Raw genomic sequence first — 14381 nt, forward strand, 5'->3', positions numbered from 1 at the left:
CCGGGGCCGGCCCGCTCCGCGTCACTTCCCCGGCACGGGCGGGAAGCGCAGCCTGGGCTCCTCCCGGGCGGCGGGGCCGCCGCGCTCCCGCCCCTCCGCCCCGGGGGTCCCCTCGGCGCTGGGCAGCCCGCCCGGCTCGATGGAGGGGCGGCCGGCGGCGAAGCGCTCTGCGCGGTTCCACCCGGCTGTGCGTGCCCCGTAACCCCCTTCTGCTTTGCTGGGTTTCCTCGTGGTTTTGGTAAAATGGCCTCCCCGCCGCCGCGGGGACAAAGGGGCGAGCCCGGCGCTCGGCTCCGCGGTGCCCGGCCAGCCCCGGGGCCCGGCGGGGCGGGCGGTGCGCGGCCGGAGCCGCCTCTGCAGCGCGGGGCTCCGGGCACGGCAGGGCATGGGCGGCCGGAGCCCGGGGCGGCCGGAGCCCGGTGCTGCCGGAGCCCGGTGCTGCCGGGGCCCGGTGCGGCCGGAGCCCGGTGCTGCCAGAGCCCGGTGCGGCCGGAGCCCGGTGCGGCCGGAGCCCGGGGCGGCCGGAGCCGGGGCGGCCGGAGCCCGGGGCGGCCGGAGCCCGGTGCTGCCGCAGCCGTGGGAGCGCCGGGGCTGCGGCGGCAGCGAGCGGGGAGCGCAGGTGCCGGGATGCGCTGAGGGCTCCGGGGATGGATCGAGGGAGGGAAAGAGGGGAGGGAGGGAAAGAGGGGAGGGAGCGGCGGGCGTGCCGCAGAGGAGGATCCGAGCCGGGCCTGGGCAGGGGGTGGCGGTGCTGGAAGCCCCTGGGCCCGGAGGCTGGCTCGGAAGGGCCGCGGCGCTCCCGGCAGGGCTCCGAACCCCGCTCCGGTGCGGGCGATGCTCCGGGAGCTGCGGGCAGCGGGACACGGCCGGGAATGGGAATGGAGTGCGGTTGGGAATGCGCAGGGAAGGCCGTGGCTGTGGGTGAGCAGGAACGCAGCTGGACTGCCACAAAGTGCTAAGCTGTTTCAGCCTTCCAGCGTCTGCTGCTGTTGTATTTGTAGTGCCTTGGATGCTGTCGTTGCCATTGGTGAAGCGGTGTTAATGAGCGAGGCTTGCTCAGGGTGCGGAATTTTGTGCATTTGCTGCGGTGGGAGCAATGTTCGAGTGGCCTTTTGCATAACACATAAAGGGTCATGGACACAAACCTTTGGTTTTTCACATTATATCAGCCTTAGCTTCTCCAACCCTTGCAACATATTTGAGCTTTAGTTTCTGTTTGTGGAAAGCCGACTTTCTGAAGTTCCTCGTGGATATTTTTTTCCACCATAATTGCTACTAGGAGTGTAGTCAAGGGTTGGAGAAGGGAGAAGGAGTGTGAGAGGCACTCACGCTTGCCGGTTCTTTTGAGCTGGAAGATTGAGTCTTTGTGAGTGATCCAAGAGAAACAACTGCCAACCACTGCCACGTTTTCATCTGTTGGTAAACATCAGCTGCTGGTTGGCCTTGAGGGAGGGAGACTGAATTAGTTCCAGATGGAGAACTCTTTCAGCCCATTTAGACTTTCCAGTTGATTAAAGCCAGCAGGTCAGTAATTTAGGGGAGTAATTTTGTCGTTATTTGCTGTTCTGCTTCCTGGCGTGTGTGGAATCAGTGATATCAAATCTGATATCAAATCTGATATCACAGCGCTGCTGAGGGTGGGGCTTTGGTTGTCCTTAATTGGTCTTGCTTTTAGTTGTATAAACAGAAAAGCTGTTGGAAAAGCTGTGATAATTAACTATTTTGGATGTAGTGGGGTACTTTTTAATGACCTGGAAAAGGAGGAGGAGTCAAGAATCGATTTTTCTGAACAAATTCTCTTGGAGAACGTGTATCTTTTTTCAAAGTTTTCTGTTAAACTGGGTTACCACGAGTTTGTGGTTTAATGTGATGGTGTTAGAGGGTCCCATACCTCAGTGTGCAGCTGGCATGAATTCCTGGAAAAGTGGGAAGAGATAAGGGCACAGGGATGGAAATCTTCAGTGCATGGCTGTAGTAACTGGAGAATGTGAGGAATGGAAAATTTCACTGGGAAACAGCTGCTGTGTAGGATACTGAGACTGACACCAGATATTTAACTCCTCAGTACCTCTGTGTGATTTATTTGATATGCTACATTGGACATTTAAAAAGGATTAAAAATAAAATCTTAAAGCAAATAGAGTGAACTGCTCAAAAAATCAGGGCAGGTGCAGTCTCTTGTTAGAACTCTTGTGTTTCTCTGTCTTTCACAGGGTGGTTTTCTTGTTTCCTCTGCTCTGCCACTGTAACTCGCCACATTTTGTGTAATTTGTAAAAGAAAAAAAGCTCTGGTTGCGAACCATTTAATGCCTTTTGCTGCCAAGTCTGTTAAAAAGGCTTTAAGAATTAGTTGCAAGTGCTAATATTGAATTGCAAGGTATAGCAAAATGAGGAAGGCTGCATTGTTCCCATGTAATTAAATAGGTAGCCACTCTGGAAAGCTCTTGGACATATTTCTCTACTTTTTTCACCTGGATACATTTACCAGGGTAGCTCTGGGATTACTGGGAGTTACAGCCCTTGATCATTGTGTTCTTTGACTTAGGTTGATAACAGGTTAATTAGTATAAAGGGCAGAGGTTCCTGCTTGGGTTTGGGAAGATTTTTCTGGGGAGTGTTTAAAGACAGACTGAGATCAAAGACACGGCAGAATCTGGAAGAGGAGTTAGTTATAATTGGAAAGGCTGTGTTGAGGTGCTCCAGAGGGAAAAGGACATAAAAACACAAAGTCTGGTGGGTGGGTGGGTGTTATTTTAGAAGAAAAAACCTCCCTAAGATGAGTTCTTGTTGCTTAATCTTGGCATGAAGACATCAGGAGTTCAAAATCCAGCCTGAGAGATTACAGAAGTTTTTATCTTTCATAAAGTGCAGGTGAAATGTGTTATCTTTGCTGCCCTAGGAATATAAAAAGTCACACATGTTTTTTTTTCCTTTTTCCCCCCTTTTAGGCAGAAAACATGGAGCAGCCCACATGAAGGAGCGTGTGGAGTTTATATTCCTGCAAGATGTTCCTTGGAGGACCAAGGCCAGTTTTCCAGGCCCGTGGGAGATGAAGCATTGACCACATGACATTTTTATTTCAACAAGTGCTGTGTCAGTGTTGCTTTGTGTGAAGGACAAAGATTTATTTCTTCACCTCGCCATGTCGGCCGTGACGAGTGCCCTGACCCCAGAGGCCCCGAGCCCTCCCCAGCTGGAGGAGAAGCCAAAGGGAAAATCCCTGTTCCAGCTGGGCTCACTCTTTGCTAACAGGAGTGAGAAATTTGTGATTGCTCGCAGTGACAGCTTGCCAGAGGAGAATGTCCTGAAAATCACAATCACAGAGACCACGGTCATCGAGTCCGACCTGGGCATCTGGAATTCCCACGCCCTCATCTACCTCACTTTGTGGTTTTTCTTCAGCTTTTGCACTCTGTTCCTTAACAAATACATTCTGTCCTTGCTGGAGGGAGAGCCCAGCATGCTTGGTACCCTGCTTTTTCCTGAATTCCAGGGGGAAATGGATTTATTTAATGGAACAGCAGCCCCAAAAGCTGCCAGAACTCCCAGAGCATTTGGATAATGCTGCCAGGCACAGGGTGGGGTTGTTGGGGTGTCTGTGCAGGGATAAGAGTTGGGCTGGATGATCCCTTCCAGCTCAGGATATTCCATGATCCTAGGATTGATAATCCCAGATCGTCCCATATAAAGCTGAGGGAGAGGATGGTTCAATTGAAGTGAAAACGCTTGGCTTGGAAGGTGTGGGGAGGGATCTTGGGGCTGGGAACTTGGGATTTAAAATGGTTTCTGACACTGTTCTTTCCTCCACCTGCTGAAAGATGAAATTTTCTTCGTAGAGGGGAAAAAAAAAGTAATTTTTAGTTTTCTGTGCTGGAGGATTTAACAAAAAGTCAAATTTTGAGTTGATTCTCTCCAGAGCTGTGCAGTGCAAGAGTTGCCTTTGGTGATCTCTGTTATCCAATGGCCATTTTAGTTCTTTTTTTTTCTTCTTAAGGGGCAAACAAAGGGCACTTTATCTGTGAACCAGCTTTATAAAGATTTGGTTTATTGTGCTGCCTTGCTTAGATGTAGAAGCAAAGGGCTTTTGTGACAATATATAAAATACACACTTTTATATTTATAAAAAATACTTTTTCTATTTTATAAAATACATAAAAAAACCACCGCGCTGATGTTCGTGCCAGAGATTTTTCTCCTGGAAATCGATTTGTTGTGTTCCAGCTTGTGATCTGACTTCATTTCCCCTCTGGGATCCTCCTTTAGGTGCTGTTCAGATGCTTTCCACCACCTTCATTGGCTGCATCAAGATGTTTGTCCCGTGCTGCCTGTACCAGCACAAAACCCGCATCTCCTACCCCCCCAACTTCATCATGATCATGCTCTTTGTTGGATTGATGAGGTAAGTGGGAAATGTTTCCTGCTAATGTTTGTGCTTTTCCAAACCAAACTTCTGTTCTCATGTCTCTCTGCCTTTTTATTCTTCATGAGGTGTTTGGAGTATTCACCTTCCTTCACCCCCACCAAAAGCTATCCCAGGATAATCTTGTTTTTATTCCTTGTCCCAGATGTTTAATTTTTTGGCCTTCCCATCGCATTTACATTTTTTCAGAGCTCATTTCTCATTCCATTTGCTTTCTTCCTGCTCTCTTTTGAGGCTGATGTTTGTTTATTGCATTAATATTTATCAGCCTTTTGCCTCAAAAGTCATCCAGGCTATTAAAATTTATCTTTTGATAAATAAATATTTGCTGGGTGCTGGGGTTGTATTCGTTTTGTGGTCGAGGAGGGAATAAAAATGCCTGGTTTTGTTTCCTCTACCCTGCAAAACTGATAAAGAAAATCAAACAAGTGATAAATTCAATTAATTTCAGAGTTTAAACTGTGGTAATTGTGTAGCATATCTAATTTACACAAAAGATGGATAACTGCAGATAAAGTTTCCTTGGTGAATTTCTGATTCTCAGAAGATTTTTCACTTTTCTAACGGAGCCTGTTGAAAACTTTGGCTTAAAAAATGGTCACTTGAAGCTTGGAGTGTGTTAAAAAGTAAATTTGTTTTCTGGAAATCCACTCTGCAGCCAAAGACATTCCACAGTTGCCCAAGGGTACCTTTATTTGCTTTAAATAAATAATGTTTAAGCCACAGCTGAAAGAAAGATCTGACCTTGCAGGTGCAGGAGAAACCACAGTGCAATTCCTTTTATGCTGAGTGTCCAAGAGTAGCTCTTGAAGGATTATTTTAATTTCTTCTGGTGCACTAATTAATTCGTTCCTTTTTAAAAATTAATTTCTTGTGATTTTCTTCTGCTGCAGATTTGCAACAGTGGTCCTGGGCCTGGTCAGCCTGAAGAATGTGGCAGTTTCATTTGCAGAAACTGTGAAAAGCTCTGCTCCTATTTTCACTGTCATCATGTCCCGGATGATTTTGGGGGAATACACTGGTGAGTCCTGAAATGAGTTTTAATTATTCTCTTTTTTTATTAGCTGTGGTCACAAAAATATAATAAATGCAGCTGGAAGAATCAGTCTGAACCCAACGAGTTTGTAGAATTAAAAGGGTTTGGTGGAAGGGGATTGTTGTTATTTTTCTGTCAAGAAATTATTGTGGCTTTAAAAATCTGAAGTTCGGGGCGGTCCTTTTTTCTTGCTGTTCAGAATTTCAAATTCTCTCCAATAAAACAATAAGTGAGGTTGGCCCTTTTGCTCTGCAGGGTTGCTGGTGAATCTCTCCCTGATCCCTGTGATGGGAGGGCTGGCTCTGTGCACAGCCACGGAAATCAGCTTCAACATCCTGGGCTTCTCTGCAGCTCTGTCCACCAACATCATGGACTGGTGAGCACCAGGGCGTTCATCTCTTCTAACTTGGTCTTACTCAGACACAAACATCACACCCTTGATGGCTCAGCTAACCCAGGTGGCATAAAAGCAGCAGGGTGGCTCCTGTGACAGTGTTGGAAACAGAAAAGTTTGAATAAAAGGCAAAATAAAAAAGCTCTTTACAAAGAAAAACCGAGCCAGGGCAAGAGGTTCCTGCTCCTGCTAAAACACTTCACAAAAGTGATTTATTTCTTTTGTTCTCTGTCGGGCACGAAATGAGTACACAGGAGCTTGGTAAGTTGAGAAGAGAAAAAGAAACTGATTTTATTTTAACAATATATAGAATTCTAAAAGTGACAGTGGATTGGAGGGTGAAATTGTCACCTCTCCAAGCACACTGGTCAAACCAACATCCATCAATTCTCTCTTTTCACAAATAAGAATATAAAACAATCATTGTTTACGTGAACAGCGTGTGAGAACTGCAGTAGAAAGATGGAAACGTTATCAGAAGGCTGAAGAAGTTTGATGAGAGCTTTAAAACTTTCAAAAGAACTAGAAAAGAAAACACTTTGAAAAATCAGGGCAACAGTTCTCTTCTTTTTCTCGGGAGTTGCTCAGGTGGGACTTTCTGGCTCCTGCCCAGTTGGGTGTCCTTGAGTTTGAGGTGAAGTCCCCAAGGTCCTGTGAGGTGTCTTTTACCCAAATTGAGGAGAGAAACTCCTGGGCTTTTGTCCTTTTTTTAAAGGAGACAAAGGGTGACTTGGTGACTCCATCAACAGGGGGCAGATCCTACATCGGGGCAGCTCTGGGGTGGGAAAAACAATTAATTTCATTAGGAGATGACAGAAAATCGTTTGCCATTGTTCATTCTCTACAGCGCGTTGGAATGCTGCTGAAAATTGCTGCATTGAAAATGCATTTTTAAGAAATTATTCACTTTCTCGTATCTAACAGCATAAATTGAGATGAAAAAATGAAACTTTATGAGACCAAACTCCTTTCTGGGCTTGTTGAAAATTTTTATCCACCTGAGGATTGATGAGTTGATTGATTTGTGCTAATTATAATACAGCTAAATGGTGGGCTTTATTTTTTTAATGAAAAAAACCTAAACTTTTAAATTTTAAAAATTTTTTCTTACATTTAAAAATAATTAAAATTTTTTGTTATTTTATTTTTTTTTAAATTTACATTTTAAAAAAATTAAATTAAAAAATATTAATCTTTTTTTTCTTAATTAATTTTTTTTCCTTTTTCTTCTCTAGCTTGCAAAACGTCTTTTCCAAAAAACTTCTCAGTGGAGATAAATACAGATTTTCGTAAGTACTCAAAATATTTCAGGTTTGGTTCTATTAGGGCTGCATAAAGAAATTAAATATTTATCATTATGTTGCACCAAGGTGTAAATGTGATCACCTGTAGCATTTTATCAGGGTAAGAAAACTCATCATCAGCTACAACTCCCAGAAATAAATATTTTAAAATAGAAATATAAATAAATTAGAAATACTTATAAAAATGTCTGTATATTTATATGATTTTGTGATATATATAATTATATGTATTTATAAAATAGTTATTTAATAGTTATAGATTTATGTTAAGAATTATTTAATAGAAATCTTTTATTGATATAGAAATATTTTATAAATATATAATACATTGAAATTATAAGATTTTATAAATTTAAATATGGAAAATATTTATAATAATAAAAAATAATAATAAAATAATAAAAATAATAATAAAATAATAAAAATAATAATAATAAATTCATCTTTTCCCAGCAATCAGCCCTTACTATGCAATCAGGAACCATCCTTAACACTGTTGGCTGTGCAGAAAGTAACTTTTTATCTCTGAAATTTCAACAAAGTTTTGTGCTAAAAACCACCTTTAATAATATATTTGTATTTTACAATGAGATAAAAAGCTACTTTTGGTTTTTTTTGTGCCTTTCAGCTTCAATCCCTGAGAGCAAACCTCTGTCTTTGCTTTGAAAAATGAAGTTTTAAATCATTTTAATGTTTTTTTTTGTTCTCCTTGTAGAGCTCCAGAGCTTCAGTTCTACACAAGTGCTGCTGCTGTGGTTATGCTTATTCCAGCCTGGATATTTTTCATGGTAATTTGAAGTCATTATTTTAATGAATTTAGGAAATTTTTTAAATTAATTTAGGTTTTTTTTTTTTGTAATTGTGAGCAGAATGTGCACCAAAGCTTAATCTCAAAATTTACCTTTTAGCTTTCCCATTAAAAAAAATATTTTTATTTGAAAAATGAATTTTTGATTTAAAAAAAAAGAAAAAAATCAGCCTGAAATACAATTTATCCAAAGTTTGCAAGAGATTGGGGCAATAAAAAAAGAGAAAATTTTAAAAGAAATCATTTAATTGAGCCATGAATTAATCCAAAAAGCCTGAATTTATCTCAGGATTTTTGAGCTCAAATCATGATTTTATCTCAGTGCATTTGAGCTTTGAGAGAAAGACTTGAAACAAAATCTGGAATATTTGTTGACTTTTTGTTGCTGTTCATGTGGTGTACAGGAATATTAACTCTGACAGCAAATTTTTGTGGAGAAAAATTACAGGATCTAAATGTCCTGTTTGTTTTAGCTTTTGTTTTTAGGGCTAAAATTTAAACATAAAACTCTCTCTGCTTCTAACAGTTGGGTGGAAAATCACTTTTAGATCTTTCTCATGCACTAAACCCTTAAATTCAATTTTTTTTATTTTAGGATGTGCAAAATTTTTTGAAAAAAAATAATGGATTTAAATGTCTTGTATGTTTTAGGTTTTGTTGAACTAAAATTTAAATTTACAACTCTCTCCTTCTAACAGTTGGGTGGAAAATCACTTTTAGATCTTTCTCATGAACTAAACTCTTAAAATCAATTTTTTTTTATTTTAAGATGTGCAAATCTCTTTGAAAACAAATGGATTTAAATGTCGTGTTTGTTTTAGGTTTTGTTGTGCTAAAATTTAAATTTATAACTCTCTCCTTCTAACAATTGGGTGGAAAATCACTTTTAGATCTTTCTCATGAACTAAACCCTTAAATTCAATATTTTTTTGGGTTTTTTTTTTGGTAATTTAGGACGTGCCTGTGATTGGGAGAAGTGGCAGGAGCTTCAGCTACAACCAGGATATTGTGATTCTCCTGCTGACGGACGGGCTCCTGTTCCACCTGCAGAGCGTCACCGCCTATGCCCTGATGGGGAAGATTTCCCCCGTCACTTTCAGGTAAAACTGGCAGGAGCCTTCTTTTCTATTTCTTCATCAGGAACATTATTTTATTTTCTTTGATCAGGAACACTGGTTTTTATTTTTTCATCAGGAAACATTATTTTCTATTTTATTTTTGTCTAAAACATTATTTTCTTTTTTTTTTTGTCTAAAACATTATTTTCTATTTTTTTTTTTTTGTCTAAAACATTATTTTCTTTTTCTTTTTTTTGGTCTAAAACGTTATTTTCTATTTTTTTTTGTCTAAAACATTATTTTCTATTTTTTTTTGTCTAAAACATTTTCTATTTTTTTTTATGTCTAAAACATTATTTTCTTTTTTTTTGTCTAAAACATTATTTTCTATTTTTTTTTTTATGTCTAAAACATTTTTTATTTCTAAAACTTTTTTTTTTTGGTCAAAAACATTATTTTCTATTTTTTTTTTTTGTCAAAACATTTTATACTCTTTCATCAGGAACATTATATTTTTTTTTGTCAGAAACACAATTTTATAATTTTTTGGTCAAGAACAAATTTTTCTTTTTTTTTTTTTTTGTCAGGAACACTATTTTCTATTTTTTTGACAGGAACATTCTTTTATCCTCTTTCATCAGGAACAATATTTTATATTCCTTTTCATAAACACCATTTTATAAACTTTTCATCAAGAACCAAAAAGTTGGTGTTTTTTTCTTGTCACGAACATTATTTTTAATTTTTTTTCATCAGGAACATTATTCTCTTTTGTCAGGAACACTATTTTATATTCCTTTTCAAGAACACTATTTTGTTTTTGTCAGAAACACCATTTTATATTTTTTTTGGTCAAGAACACTGTCTTGTATTTTTTTGTCAGGAACATGATTTTCTATTTTTTTGTCGGAACATTTATTTTCTATTTTTTTGTCAGAACATTTATTTTCTATTTTTTTTGTCAGGAACATTTATTTTCTATTTTTTTGTCACAAACATTTATTTTCTATTTTTTTTGTCAGGAACATTTATTTTCTATTTTTTTGTCACAAACATTATTTTCTATTCTTTTTTTACCTGCTCAATATTTGTGCTTGAGGATCAGGCAGCAAAGGTAGTGTGCAAAGAGAAAAATCACAGCATGGATGGGGCTGGAAGTGGAATTAAAAAAAAAAAGAAAACGAAAAATATTGAGCAAAGAAATGAATGAGTTAAATCATATGATGGTTGGGGGTGGAAGTTGAATTTGTGTTGGTGTTTTCTTTAAAAAAAAAAAGGAAAACTAAAGATATTTTTCAAAGAAATTAATGAGGTGACTCATAGGATGGATGGGGTTGGAAGTGGAATTTCAGGTGGTCTTAAAAAAAAAAAATTAACTAAAGGTATTGTGCAAAGAGATAAATTAGGGAAATTCCAGGATGGAAGGGGTTGGAAGTGGAATCTGAGCTGGTGTTTAAAGAAAAAGAAAACTAAAGATATTTTGCAAAGAAATTCATGAGGTAAATCATTGAATGGCTGGGGCTGGAAGTGGAATCTGAGGTGGTGTTAAAAAAAAAAAAAAAGGAAAATTAAGGTATTGTGCAAGAAAATTAATGAGGTAAATCATAGGATGGATGGGGTTGGAAGTGGAATTTCAGGTGGTGTTTAAAAAACCAGGAAAAACTAAAGATATTGTGCAAAGAGATGAATGAGGGAAATCATAGGATGGCTGGGGTTGGAAGGGGAATTTCAGGAGGTGTTTAGAAAAAAAGGAACACTAAATGTATTTTGCAAAGAAATTAATGAGGTAAATCACAGGGTGTCTGGGGCTGGCAGTGGAATCTGAGGCGGTGTTTAAAAAAAAAGGAAAATTAAGGTATTGTGCAAGGAAATTAATGAGGTAAATCACAGGATGGCTGGGGCTGGAAGTGGAATCTGAGGCTTAAGAAAAGCAGGAAAAACTAAAGATATTGTGCAGAGGGATGAATGAGGGAAATCACAGGATGGTTGGGGTCGGAAGTGGAATCTGGTGTTGGTGTTTTAGAAAAAAGAAAACTAAAGGTGTTTTGCAAAGAAATTAATGAAGTAAATCACGGGATGGCTGGGGCTGGAAGTGGAATCTGAGGTGGTGTTAAAAAAAAAGGGGAAAACTAAATGTGTTTTGCAAAGAGATGAATGAGGTAAATCACAGAATAGTTGGGGCTGGAAGTGGAATCTGAGGTTTAAAAAAAACCAGGAAAAACTAAAGATATTGTGCAAAGAGATGAATGAGGGAAAGCACAGGATGGTTGGGGCTGCAAGTGGAATCTGAGGTGGTGTTTAGGGGCAAGGCTGACATTAAAGCCTGGCTGTGGGATGTGGCAGAGCTGCTGTCCCCTCAGGTCCCCTCAGGTCCCCAGTGTCCCCTCAGGTCCCAGTGTCCCTTCACGTCCCTCAGGTCCCCCTCACGTCCCCCTCACGTCCCCCTCACGTCCCCTCACGTCCCCTCCGGTCCCCCGTGTCCCCTCACGTCCCCCATGTCCCCTCATGTCCCCTCATGTCCCTTCATGTTCCCTCACATCCCCTCAGGTCCCCTCATGTCCCCTCATGTCCCCTCAGGTCCCCAGTGTCCCCTCATGTCCCTTCACGTTCCCTCACATCCCCTCAGGTCCCCAGTGTCCCCTCACGTCCCCCGTATCTCCTCACGTCCCCTCAGGTCCCCAGTGTCCCCTCAGGTCCCCAGTGTCCCCTCAGGTCCCCCATGTCCCCTCACGTCCCCCATGTCCCCCTCAGGTCACCTGTGTCCCCTCACGTCCCCCATGTCCCCTCACGTCCCCTCAGGTCCCCCGTGTCCCCTCATGTCCCCTCACATCCCTCAGGTCCCCAGTGTCCCCTCACGTCCCCCATGTCCCCCTCAGGTCCCCAGTGTCCCTCACATCCCCCATGTCCCCTCATGTCCCCTCATGTCCCTTCACGTTCCCTCACATCCCCTCAGGTCCCCCGTGTCCCCTCAGGTCCCCCGTGTCCCCTCAGGTCCCCTCAGGTCCCCCATGTCCCCTCACGTCCCCCGTGTCCCCCTGCTGTCCCCGCAGCGTTGCCAGCACTGTCAAACACGCCCTGTCCATCTGGCTCAGCATCATCGTGTTTGGGAACAAGATCACCAGCCTGTCAGCCGTGGGCACGGTCCTGGTCACCGTGGGGGTCCTGCTCTACAACAAGGCCAAGCAGCACCAGCAGGAGACCCTGCACAGCCTGGCCATGGCCCCACAGCCCCCAGGGCCCTCCGAGGACACCGAGCCCCTGATCCCCAAGGATTTGGAACCCTATGATTAATGGGGCCCTGCAGCCTCCCGGCCGAGCGCGGCTCCAAGGAGATCCTCCTGGATGGGGTTGTATGAGTTCCTCAAATCCTCCTGGATGGGATTGTATGAGTTCCTCAAATCCTCCTGGATGTGATTGTTCCTCTGAGTCCCTCAAACCCTCCTGGATGTGATTGTTCCTCTGAGTCCCTCAAACCCTCCTGGATGTGATTGTTCCTCTGAGTTCCTCAAACCCTCCTGGATGTGGTTGTTCCTCTGAGTTCCTCAAACCCTCCTGGATGTTGTTGTTCCTCTGAGTTCCTGGCAGGTCTTGCCCAGGATTTGAAGCTGGAAGGAGCTGGGAAGGATCCAGGAAAGCCTTGGCAATCTGGTGCCCCAAAGAGAGGACCTGGAACGTGGTGAACGTGGGCTTTGTTGTCTCTCCTTGACTCCAAATCACATCCAAGCCTGTGCTGGTGGAAGAACTTCAGTGTCCTGTGGGAGAACAATTCCTGTCTCCTTCCAAATCCAAACAATGTGAAAATGGGGCCCCAGCACTGAATTCTGCTGGCAGAGGGTTGGAATTGGTGCCTCCTGGAAGTTTCTGCTTGTTGCTCTGCAATTCCTGCCTCCTCCCTCATTCCTGTGTGCTGGAGAGATGGAACAGGTCCAAGGAGGGGATTGTCCCACCCTGACCTCACCTCAAGCACTTGGGGGCTTTTTGGGCCCCCAAAACCTGCCAGAGCTCCAGGAGCATTTGGACAGCACAAGGAGGGATTTTGGGGTGGATTTTGGTTTCTGTACAAGGCAGGAGTTGGACTGGATGGTCCTTGTGGGTCCCCTCCCACTCAGGATATTCCATAATTCTAAGAGGGATTGGAATTCCCACCCTTCTCTCCCAAAAAAAAAAAGACAACAACAACAAAAAAACAACTTTATAGGTTTGCTTGAAGCAAGCTATGGGAAATGAGCTGTGGTGAGCACCTGCTGCTGGCTACAAATCCAGGATTTGTAGTGGTTTAAAATGTAAAAATTGAATGTGGAAATATTGCATTCTGATCATTTATTGGCAAAACTGAAATGCAAATATTCACACACGTAGCCTGTGTAAATGGAGTGTTGAATTCAATACTTGTAGTTGCTTAGAGGTAAAAAAAAAAAAACACTGAAAGTTGTGGTGACAAAGGAAGCAGGATCTCTGCATTTCTGTGAAAAACCATTTTGTTGTTTTAATTTCATTTTATTATGCATGAGGAAAGAATTTGATGGGGTTTTTTATATTATTTCTAAGAGTGCAGCAAAAGGCTGCCTTTTAGAATCTCAGGGTTATGAGTCTGACCTGTGTGTAAAATACCTAATTTCTGATGATATAAAGAAATCTCAGAGGCATCTGTGACAGATGGGAGGAATATTAACCATAAACTGAGGCAAATCTTTATTTCTGCTGCTTTTAAATTTCCTTTTTTTTAAAAGGAAATTTGTTTTTGTGGTAGATCAAAGATTAAAAGTTAACTTCCCTTTTCAAAATTCTGAAGAACAGTCGGTTTCGACAAAAAATAAAGCACAAAAAACATTCACATGGACTTTTTGGGAACAAAACTTGAGTTGAAAGGAGTGGGTTTTAATAACTGCCACTCTTCTTCTGGAAGGTTGGAGCATGGATATAAGGAAAAAAAAAAAATGGTTAACAGGAAATTACAAGTGGAATTCTGTAAAATTACATTTCCACACCTCAGTGATTACCTGGGGCAGATTCCCCAAAGATCTGAGGGAGAAAAATGCCAATTATTTCATCCTTGTGTATGTGATCTGTCTGTGGTATTTTGTTTTCTTTTGTACTCCTGTCACTTTTATAAAAGCTGTGGACCGTGGAGCTCTGTGGGTTTTTTTTTTTTTTTTAATTTGTTTTCTGCTAAATACATTGAGATTTTTGAAAGTATAACTAAAAAAAAAAACCCAAAAAAAGTGTGGTGTGTGTCATATTTCTGCTTTAGGTGACAGAAATCCCAGCTCTCACATAAACCCCATCATTTAAAAATCCAGCAGGTTTTTGTTTTTCTGTGACCTTGGGAGGATTTGGGAATGGGATTTTAACCCCTTTTTT

The 14381-nt window shown here is 41.7% G+C and overlaps 1 protein-coding gene across 2 annotated transcripts; it reads left to right on the forward strand.

Annotated features, from left to right (window-relative positions):
- Window position 1: 1 nt before the first annotated feature.
- Window positions 2-14148, forward strand: SLC35E2B (solute carrier family 35 member E2B). 2 transcript variants are annotated; one of them, XM_053997680.1, is made up of 9 exons: window positions 2-187; window positions 2949-3467; window positions 4264-4399; window positions 5314-5441; window positions 5712-5832; window positions 7086-7139; window positions 7870-7942; window positions 8917-9062; window positions 12071-14148. In XM_053997680.1, the coding sequence occupies exons 2-9, from the start codon at window positions 3143-3145 to the stop codon at window positions 12309-12311; spliced, it is 1224 nt and encodes a 407-aa protein (XP_053853655.1). In that variant the 5' UTR covers window positions 2-187; window positions 2949-3142; the 3' UTR covers window positions 12312-14148. The 2 variants fall into 2 exon arrangements, with proteins under 2 accessions (XP_053853655.1, XP_053853657.1); XM_053997682.1 differs by having other exon boundaries at window positions 181-238.
- Window positions 14149-14381: the final 233 nt, after the last annotated feature.

The sequence above is a fragment of the Vidua macroura genome, chromosome 23 (assembly GCF_024509145.1).
Source record: "Vidua macroura isolate BioBank_ID:100142 chromosome 23, ASM2450914v1, whole genome shotgun sequence".
NCBI classification, from domain to species: domain Eukaryota; kingdom Metazoa; phylum Chordata; class Aves; order Passeriformes; family Viduidae; genus Vidua; species Vidua macroura.